Source organism: Semicossyphus pulcher, unplaced genomic scaffold (assembly GCF_022749685.1).
Source record: "Semicossyphus pulcher isolate SPU_LCO1_2020_fin unplaced genomic scaffold, fSemPul1.0.p SCAF_5, whole genome shotgun sequence".
NCBI lineage: Eukaryota > Metazoa > Chordata > Actinopteri > Labriformes > Labridae > Semicossyphus > Semicossyphus pulcher.
Genome location: NW_027211726.1, coordinates 3,934,900 through 3,945,695, shown reverse-complemented (window position 1 = coordinate 3,945,695; position 10,796 = coordinate 3,934,900). Strand labels below are relative to the sequence as shown.

General features: G+C 39.3%; 1 protein-coding gene across 1 annotated transcript; it reads left to right on the top strand.

Moving 5' to 3' along the window:
* The first annotated feature begins 52 nt into the window (after positions 1-52).
* LOC138609505 (transmembrane protein 238-like) lies at positions 53-1,796 on the top strand. Its single transcript, XM_069682133.1, has 3 exons — positions 53-146; positions 832-989; positions 1,372-1,796. Exons 2-3 carry the CDS (start codon positions 839-841, stop codon positions 1,530-1,532), a joined length of 312 nt encoding a protein of 103 aa, XP_069538234.1. The 5' UTR covers positions 53-146; positions 832-838; the 3' UTR covers positions 1,533-1,796.
* The last annotated feature ends 9,000 nt before the right edge of the window (positions 1,797-10,796 follow it).

The following is a 10,796-nucleotide window of genomic DNA, read 5'->3' as shown; positions in this document are numbered from 1 at the left end:
CATCTTAGGGTGTGTGCGCAGGTGCGCGGAGTAGGCGACGCCGAAGAAGAAGGTAAACGCGGAAGTAAAGAAAAAGTCAACGGGAGAGGCCTCGGAAAAATACGATTGATAAACACTTCATGCAGCTAGACGAACAACAATAACAAGTAAGTCTTAGTTAAAGTTTGATGCTGTGAGATTAAATACCCTGTTTGATTTTTGCATCAGGTGGAAAACCGTCTTACCTGTGTGGGCTCTCTGTAGGAGTTGTCTTCATGCAGCGTAGAAAGCGTAACATACTTCTTATAAATGTAACTTACTGACAGTTAGCTGTATCAGAACACATACTTTTCAATTCATTTTAAATGTTAAGATCACGCTTTCTTTCATTTTTAATTAAAGTTTTTTTTTACCTGATAAAATGAAGGTTATTGAGAAATCATACTACGTTTGTAAAGTTTGTGAATTAACAACCTTTTTTTAAAGCCCTCGACTGCTGTTTTATTTATCAAGGGGGCTTTTCTTTTTCAAATCCGTCCTTTCCCTGATCATGTGCTTTACTTTGCACTCCTATTTTTGTAGAAATTGTTAACACTAGGTAGAGCGGTTAAAACACATTTAGAAATGATGGACAATAAAACATGTATTTCCACCTCAGGGCAGGTTTCTTTACAATTTTCATAGATTGAGCTGATCGAATACAGTCATACTCTCAATAACAGCATTTTGGCCCATTTTAAATGTGTTGATCAGCTTATTTCCGTCTCCTGTAGTAGCAGAAAGCTTCAGTTTTTATGTGTTTTTTTTTTTTGTACCTACTGCTCCTTACAGTCTGTCCTCCCTCTCTCACAGCATCATCATGGGCCTGTGTGATGGCCTCTCCCACTGCAAACTGGCTCTGGCCTTTGCTGTGTTGATGGATTTACTGGGAGGAGCTGCTCTGCTGGTGGGAGTCTTTGCCCCCCTGGAGGTCAAAGGACAGGACTTTGGAGATCTACTGGTCTATACTGGTATGAAAGATTTCTCCCATTCTCAGCTTGTAATTATCTGTACAGGGATTAATACATGTTTTGCTTCATTCTGACAAAATGTCTAGAACAAATGTTAAAGAAAACCAGAAAACACACACAAAACTTAATGTAACTGTATCACATCACTTAAACAAGTGTGTATATACATTTACTGCTTTTCATTTGAAACGCAGGAAACACCTGATGATAGGTCAGATAGTGAGGAAGGAAGTCAGAAACTTTTTTAAGCTAGTTATGGTACCTAAAATTACATAAATAAACATAACATGAAGGAAACAATAATACATTTCCTTCACATTGACCACCAACATAATAGAATATTTTTAAATGTTTAACACACGAATGACTGGTCTCTGTGCAGGAGCTCTGTTTGTGCTGATGTCTCTGGCTGGATGGGTGCTCTGGTACAGCGGAAACATCGACGGTCTGACGTCAAGGAAGGAGCTGGGACACATCAGCAGCGCCGTCGACCGGCTGGCTCGAAACCTCAGCCGCAAGATCCGAATATACAGAACTCGCTGAGCTGCGAGGAGGGAGTCTGAATTTCATTTTAAAAGCCTTCATTTCATTTGTTTGTCAGTATTAATATAAGAAACATACTGAATTCAACTCTCAATGTCTAAGTTAGCTGAACACTTAGAAAAACACTGAAAGTGTTAGAAAAGGTCAGAAACATTTCCGTTATAAATGAGCACCTACTCTTCTTATTTATCTTTTGTTATGTTTTATTTGTATTTTTATTTCTCAGTTTTAGATGTGACTGCAGTCAGTAAAGCAGTCGTCTCATTAAAGGTCAATAAAATCCTTTTTTATACATCTATAAAAAATGTCTGATTTTATTTTATTGCATTTCTTAATACAAGATCGACTGTCTGTACGCAACCAAGAGCAGTGTCCCTATTATTTAACTTAAGTAATATAAAAATAAAAGTACAGGGAGCAAAACATGCTGTTTATATTAGATATACATTACTATAGCTACATGCTATATATCATTTTGTTACATAGCATATTTATGTTATGCAGTTTTAGGTTACCTCCTATATAACTAAACTCTATCAGACGTTTTCCTTTATTAATATATGTGCCCTTTTGGATTTTAAATAGATTTCACAAATATGTACTATACTTTTTTAAAAATAATTATATTAAACCTCTTTGCATGGATGCACATAAACATGTTCTGTTTTTACACAAATGGCAAAGTGAACACTTGCAGTAGAAGAATATAAAAAACATGAAAGACAATTAAAAATATCAGGTAAGAAATAAGCTTTAAAAAAATAAATCCAGATACAGTGTGTTTCAGTGCAGGAAACACCCCCAAGTGCAGTACAGAAATTCATCAATTAAAGGCAAATAAACTGCATTTACCTACAGTTCATTGTGCTCTTGTGCCAAGTAGAGTTTGGATCACTGAATGCTGAAAGGTAATAATAATAAATAAAGTAATAAGTATAGTATTAATTAATTTGTAATTAATTACATTACAACAAGGAATATACATGCACAGTGCTGCACATGAAAATAGACACTGCAACAATTGTTACACTACATGCTGATTCTCTCCACTGTGCCTTGTAACCTGAAATGAACCAGCAGATGATGACCACCGTGTTCTTTAAGCTAAATGTTAACAAAGAAGTTAGCGATGTAGCTCGGTCCGAGCTCATTAAAGGTTTTGTATAGAATAAGGAGGACCGTAAAATCAATTTAAATACAACACTGAACTCGTGTGCTCCCACGTCCTCCTCCTCCTCTCGTCCACCTCCGGGCTGCAGTAATAAGTGAGTATTGGCAGATGAGTCGGAATTTCGGCACAAGCTGATCGCTGACCTCCACCTGAACTCACGATTACAGCAGCATCCATAAAAAGAAAAGGCTTACAGGAGAGGAACTGACGTCGCTGCAGATCTCCCTCCACCTAAAAGGAAATTCCTCGCTGACACGTATGTCTATGCTAATCAGGTTCATCTTAATGCTGGAAACCCGAACATTTCCGGGGTTAGCGAGTACACTGTGGGATTATGGGAACGTGATGCAGAGTAACTTTATCAGACCAGTTAGTCAATTAAACCAGTCACTGGACCAATTACAGTGACAGTCCAACAAACAGCAGTCCGATCAGAGAGGAAAATGGTGAGTTGAACTAGTTGCATCACTTTTCAGATGTTATTCATTCCCTTCAAATTGTGTAAGGTTTTAGACCTGCAACTGTCTTAAAATTGCATGCAACAAACTGATGTATGCAACTTTTTTGTAAGCTTTCATTTTGAGACCTTGTTTGATGACTAAGGAACTAATCTGAGTATATTTCTCCACAATTTACCAACTCCAGCACTTGTTGGGGTCACTTAAAATGGTGTAATCACTGTTTGAGATCCAGTTTAACTTGCGTTCCCTGGTCTGGACAGTTCACCTGAGTTGACCTCAGTTGCACTGCTATGTTAAATCCCCCCCCCCACCATGTGGTTTAAAGTGGATTAACTTTGGACCAAAGCAAACAGTTGTTATATTTGCCTTTTCTTTCTTCACCCAGGTTTGCTTTCAACTTAAATTTCTCTTTCAGGTTATCCACAAAATACTGGTGGTAGACTCTGTTATCATCACTGTAACGCTCACCACTGAGAGATGGTGTCGTGAGGAGGGCATTCCCCTGCAGACAGTCTTTGTACAGCCGGTAATGGGATTATGGGGATGCAGCATGTTATCTCTGCCCTTGTTTTGAAAACTGGCAGGTGAAGTGAGGCCACCATCCTCATGAAAGCCCTCAGTTTGAAGGGATGACTTTTGATGCCTAAATGGTGAGTATTACATTGGCGTACATGGATTTTCTTTGTTCTTAAAATGACCTTTGCTTGAGTAAAGTCATGCAAATAAACTCTGTTATAGAACCAAAATATTTTCGAACCTTGATGTTTGCAGTTAAGAAAGGTCTTCTTCTAACAGTAATATGGGTGTTTTGGGAACCAGTGTTGGGACAGTTACTTTTAAAGAGTGATAGTTTACAGATTTTAAGTACCCTGTTAAAATTGTATTAATTAATGTAACTAATCTATGGAAAATATTTTTGAATTTACAGCACTAAGCAGCGTTTTTGTCCGACACATCCACCTTGATGTGTTCAACTTGTTGCATGGCAGACTGAGGTTGTCTAGAGCGAAGTGCGTTGACTTGGTTGGCGACAAGTGGTTAAAATTTGAGACGATACTGCTCAATGAATGCCGCCTGTCTAGGCACAGAGACAGGGCCTTCTGAGGGCTCTTACAAAAACAGGCCGACAATTGGCCATTGGCCGATGTTGGTCCTCCAGTGAACATCTGTGGCACTATTTTTTGCGGCGTGTCTGGCACCGTTGGCACAAGTCGGCCCTTGTCTACGGCTTTATGGGGGGAGACTTGTCAGAGAAATCCCTCTGATTGGCTGTTCAGCTAAGCATATCGGCCAACCCTAACATTTGGCAGACAGTTACAGACCAGCTGGTGAACATATTAGCATTTAGTAGCTGAGGAGCTACATCTCAAGAATTGATAGAGAATGAAATAGAGCTAAAATAAGGTTGCATATTGGACATATGTTCATCATATGGCCAGACAACACTCAAAGTTGAAGATAAAGTTGCTCTTTATTTGCTAGTAAACAAGTTTTCCAACAAACCGGTAATTTTCTGTCAGTATTGTGCCCATAACTCTTTTTTGCTTCCCCCAAGAGGACAATTGACGAAGGCCCAAAATGCAAAGTCTTCTTCATTGATATATCAGAGACTTTTGATGCAGTTGACCACTCCATTTTATTTAACAGACCCTCATCAAATGTTTTAGGTTATACTGCTTGTATTCGGTTCCACAATTAGAACTCAAACAATAGCAGCAAAAGGTTGTGGGTGATCAGCTTTGGGTGATCAGCAAAGGAGTACCCCAGGGTTCTATTCTGGGGCCACTTCTGTTTACATTGTGTACAAACGACATTGGCGCAAAATTATAAAATTCATCTTTATGTTGATGACACAATACTATAGACATCTATGCTTACAAACAGATGAGCTCTTTAGCATTCACAGACTGTTTTTTTTATCTCTAACCAACAAGCTCTGGCTGGTCTTATACTGGTGCTGAACTCTTAAACTGGTGCTGAACAGAAAAACATGTACATACATCAAGACTGAACATCGGCCCCATTGATGCTACCTTGTCCAAATTACACAATGAAGACATTAAACTTGTCCAACAGAACAAGTACTTCAGTAGCTTGCTATATCACAATCTGCCTTTTAGCTTGAATTAAAATGACCTCAACCTGTTTTTTAACAGGAATAAGTCCTGCTTGTGAACAAAGGATTGTGCAGAGGCTGCAGTATTGCTGGTCCTGGACTATGGAGACACTCTAAACTTGCAACAGCCTCTGTCTTTAAACCTTTATTACAGCTGATTCCAAACTCCCAATTGTGACCTATTGTTCTTTTGGCTGGACTTTCTAGAAACATTGAAGGAAGCAATGCAGCATTTTGTTTATTTTTAGAGCACTAATTGGTGAACTCCCTCCGTGCTTGACTGGTATCTTGTCTAAAAACATCTCAGGCCAAACAAACAGGTCTCAAAATGGGGTCAACTAAAAATACCAAGGTTTAGGATGGTATTGGGGAAGCCTGCCTTCAGTATTGCTTCACACATAATGCAAAATTGTTTTTAAACTATATCTTGTGTTTATGAATGTATACGTTCATGTTTTACTGTTAAATGTGCATATTTTATTTAGTTTTGACTTTTATTGTCAGGCCCTGGAAAAGAGATCACAGTCTCAGTGGATCCCTGCTAACATAAATGGTTTCAAAAAATTGAATAATATCACTGAAGTTAATGTATTTTTTTGAACATGCAGTTATCTTGCAGTTCTTCTTTCCATTGTTTGGTTCATTTTCTTCATTCTTGTGGCTGACTGATGATCTGAACTCCCTGTGCTTCTTTTACAAGTATCCACTCTGCCAATCAAGATGCCTATTAGGGTGTCTGGATTAAACCTTCTTTACCGGGAATAGATTTGTCAAAGACGGGCCAAAACCCTTAATACTTAAACACTTATTTTCCATTCCCTGTATTGACTCAGTCTGCTTTACGTGGCTGCCAAATCCTCCTTACATCGCCTAAAATCAAAGGATTCCCTTTGCTGAACTCTGGTCTAAACCTGCTTGTAGGTTAAAGATTAGATTGTGTCGAGGAAACGTTTGACTCTAGAGCCACGGGGTGTAAACTGCTAATCCAATAAATGCAGACTCTTTGTTATGTGTAGGCTGAAGAGAAAATCCCTGTTCTAAAAGAAGAAAGATCTGGATGATAGACAGAAGATCAAGTAAAATATAGTAAGATTCAACCTAGGTGCATCCAAAATGCAATTTATACTTCAGCTCCAAAACACCCAAAGCTTTTGGAGCTGAAGAAAACCCATTGCCTGAACAAAATAAGATTTTGGTTTCAATGGAAACTCGTCGAGGCATGGACTCCACTAGACCTCTGAAGGTGTGCTGAGGTAAATGGCACCACAACTTATCCTTTAAGTCCTGTAAGTTGTGAGGTGGGGCCTCCATGGATCGGACTTGTTTGTGCAGCACATCCCACAGATGCTCGATTGGATTGAGGTCTGGGGAATTTGGAGGCCGAGTCAACACCTTGAACTCGCAGACAGCTGTGGCTCAGTGGTAGAGTGTCTCTTAATCGGACAGTTGGTGGTTCGATCCCCTGCTACCTCAGTCTATATGTTGAAGTGTCCTTGGGCGTCCAAGACACTGAACCCCAAATTGCTCCTGGTGGCATAGCCAACAGTCCAATTCAGGCAGCAAAACTCCCGAGTAGTGAAATAAACGATTTATTGTTCATAAATCTAGAAACATTGTGTCTTTACTTCATTTAAAAGCTACATTATCTTGCTTTAAGGAGCCATTTTACATTAAATGGATGTTCGTTGTGCAAGAGCTCTCCAAAGCTCCTCGAGCCAGATTGCAAAATCCAAATCACCTGTTGAGCTTTGGCTGACAGTGCCAATGTCCAGGCAGGAGGCTGAAGTTAGGCCTCAGCACGTCAGCAGAAGAATTAAGTTGCTTTATTTTAAAGATCAGAAGCCTGCCAAGAGAGCTTACTGTTAATGCTGCTCTATACTTGTCCTGTGATAAAGAATCGATGCACTGATGAAAGCAGTGGCTGAGCAGGTTGTCTGACAGTGATTATGTCATCTCAATCACGTCAAATGCACTTACAACTTTTTTTTTTTGTTGTTGTTGTTTTTGTCGTATCAGTGTGTTGTAATTTTATCTAAGCTTACACCTGGGTCCACAGCAGCCATCCAAAGGTCAGCCATTACTTAGCTTCATGTTAGCTTGGTTGCTATGTCTCTCAAGCTTCTTCTCCTCATGAGGCAAGTCATGCAGTTTACAAAGATAAGAGATTAAACATCTGAAACTCTTACTAATATTTGAAACAGATCCTGTAACAGTTGTAAAGTTAGCTAGCTTGCTATTAAAACTAACAAATTAAGCTAGCTCAAAAACCCCAAATGGCTAATTTTTTATGTTTTTAGCAGACTCATTTAAAAAAGGAGACTTCTATAAAAGGGACTTAATCATGTCCTTGATGTCTACATGCAAAAATGCTAAAAGATTTAGGCTGAAGTTATGTCGCTGGAAGAACTGCTGTTTGTTCCTACGTAATGCTGTTTGTTGAATAAACATACACTACCAGTCAAAAGTTTGGACACACTTTCCCATTCACTTGTATGAGAAAATGTGTCTAAACTTTTGACTGGTAGTGTACATTAATCATTAATGGGTTTGCTAAACATACCATTATCTTGAATAACATTGGCTGGAGTGAAACTTTCACAAATCCAAGCAGGACAAAGCTACGAATGTTAGCCAAAACTATAATCCATCCCAGACTGGCGTTCACAAAGCTGTGAATTATTAACATAATCGATGTGCGATTTGCGAGTGGGCTTTTATGAAAATCATTGTAACCCCCAAATAGCTTGTTTTTGTAGCAATGTTTGTTAACCTTTTAGCTAGTTAGCAAGACATGCTAACATTAGCAGCTAGCGTTGGAGCAGATTTACAAACTGTTTTGTCAATTCCTAACTTTTGCTCTTGTGGTTTGAGAAAGTTAGAGATGGGGGAAACATGCAACAAACAGGTTAGATAACACTCAACTTCAAAGTCAGTGCCCAAGTGTGACAGCTGCAGCCTCATTAGCTTTAGGTAAACTTTTAAAGGCACTTTAACACAAAACTGGACTGGGAATTTTTTAATTGTTTTAGGGGATGGATTTCCTAATGGAATGGACCGGAGAAAAATTATGTAGGGCAAAAACTCACTTTATCACCATTGAATACTTTACAATGAGTTAGTAGAGGAGGTCAAAGCTGTGAAAAGTCATGATGTCTGAGCCCTCAAGGGTTCAGACATTAAACTCTTTCCAATCATGCTTCAGTCTGGTAATTCACACCTACCAAGGGACCACATTTCCCTATAAAGCAGGTGTACAGCAATGAAAGCGGAGCAGATGGTGGATCTACTGTCAATACTCAGCTTAGACCGTTTAAATCCCTCACGGTACAAAACAGAGCCATTCGCCGCCACTCCCTAGATTTAATCTGTTAAGTCTACCCTGCGTGAAAGTCTGAGGGAGTTTCACTTCATTTGATCAGGTTTATTTTTACAGCAGATTAAACCTGCTGCGCACTCTAATGCTGGTGTTTCATAAACTAAACAGAGGTCACAGGCCTTCACTTAAAGAGAATATAAACACCAATTACCAGGTAGCTTTTGATGTTAGGAGGTGTATTTCCCTAACTCCTTCAAACTACATGGCCAAATACCCCCGGAATAGGGGAGCAATTTTTAAGAGAAATAAAATAACTAAGTAACAGACCAAGGAACCAAACGGATCCAGGTTAAAGTAGCCTTCAAAATCGTGCAAAAACACTTGGCAAAGAAATTGAAAATAAATTGACTTTTTTTGCATCAGGAGTCCAAAATGGCCGATTTCTGACAGGAAAACTAAAAACCCAAACCCAGCTTGTTTTTTGCCCAAGATATTAAATGCCCAACCGGGGGCATGTCCCAGAAGATAGGTTGGGTAGAATTTCTACTAAATAAGCAGGTTTACTGCTGAACGTTTATTATGTCAGATTAAAGTTTCACTTACATACACACTTCCCCCAGCAGTCCAAGCTGACAGCAGCATAACTAAGGGCATGTCCAAGGCATGCCGGAGCCAGCCCTAACTATAAGCTTTATGAAAAAGTCTTACTCTTAAAAGTAGAGAGGGTGTCTGCCTCCCGGACCCTGACTGGTTATTCCAAAGGAGAAGGGCCTGATAATTGAAGGCTCTACCTCCCATACTACTCTTAGAGACTTTGGGTACCACAAGCAGGCCTGCATCCTAAGAGCGCAATGTTCAATAGTGGTAATAGATGAGTTCTTTGAGATGTGCCTGACCATTAAGAGCTTTGTATCTTTTTGAGTCAGTGATTTCTACAATATTACATAGGTGAAAAAAGGCTGTCCTGGAAATCTGTTTTATATGGGAGTTGAAAGACATCCTGATTACGAATATAGCTCCCAAATTCCTTACTGGATGCCAGGATGAGGCCATCTTGGGAACAAAAAGACCCAACCTTTGTTTGGAATCAAGCACAGATCCATTTGATCATAATAAAATGTGGGCCTGGAGGATCACGGGACAGGGATTCATGCTTCAAGGGCAGGGGTTTGGGCTCTAAGGTCTTGGAACCGGCAAAGACATCTACTCCAAATAATTATTAACAGATACCAAACCAACAAATTGCGTTTATGTTTTCTTATCTTTCTGACATGCACAAATGATTCACTATTGTCCTGTTGGGTTTAAGCTATTTGCTTCTTGTTTTGTCTGTATTTGTTCTTGTTACCTTGTTTGTGAGAAACACCTTATAAAGAAATGAGACTTCATGACTACACGATAAAAAAAAAACAGAAGCAACAGCTCCGTAAGCTCAGGGGTTCATTTGGGTGCTGCTTTGGCTCCTCCTCAGGGTGATCCACTTTAATTGACTTATCCCAGCAGGCGGAGGCTGATTTCCACTGCTGCTCACAGACGGAGCATCACTGTTTGTCCTTGACTCCTTGGCTGCTCGCACAGGTAGGAATCACACTGACATCATCAATTATTAGAAAACTTAGGACTTGAGGAAAAACGCTGTTGGACTGTTTGACTTTCTTGAACACTAATGGATACATTAGACCTTTGGACTTCAATGAAATGTTATTAGTAGAATTTATATTTGCATTATATTACATTTAATTTGTGTGTGAAACTATTTTTGTCACCCATGATTTTCACTTGCGGTGATTTTATCCTGGTTGTCAGAGACAGATTCAAAACCTTTCTTTAGTCACGATATAACTTTTTATTCTGGTTATATAACTGTAGAGGTAGACTAGTGATTATTGTTGTGCATTCTACAGAGCTTCACTATAGGTGCATTGGCCTTTCGAGGTGGGACACAAAACATCTAGAGCTCTGGTTTACTACCAACTGAGCTGGAGGTTGACTTAACGCATGTAATAATAATAATAATAATAATAATAATAATAACTTTATTTATAAAGCAGAATGTTTACAAAGTGCTTTGACAGACAAAGCAAAGGCAGGAACTCAGGATGTGCACATGCACTCAGGCATGTGGATATTGGCGGCCACCAACCAATACATTTGGACCTGGGAAGTTTTGGATGTTGGGTGGCAAAGTAGTTGAAGGGGC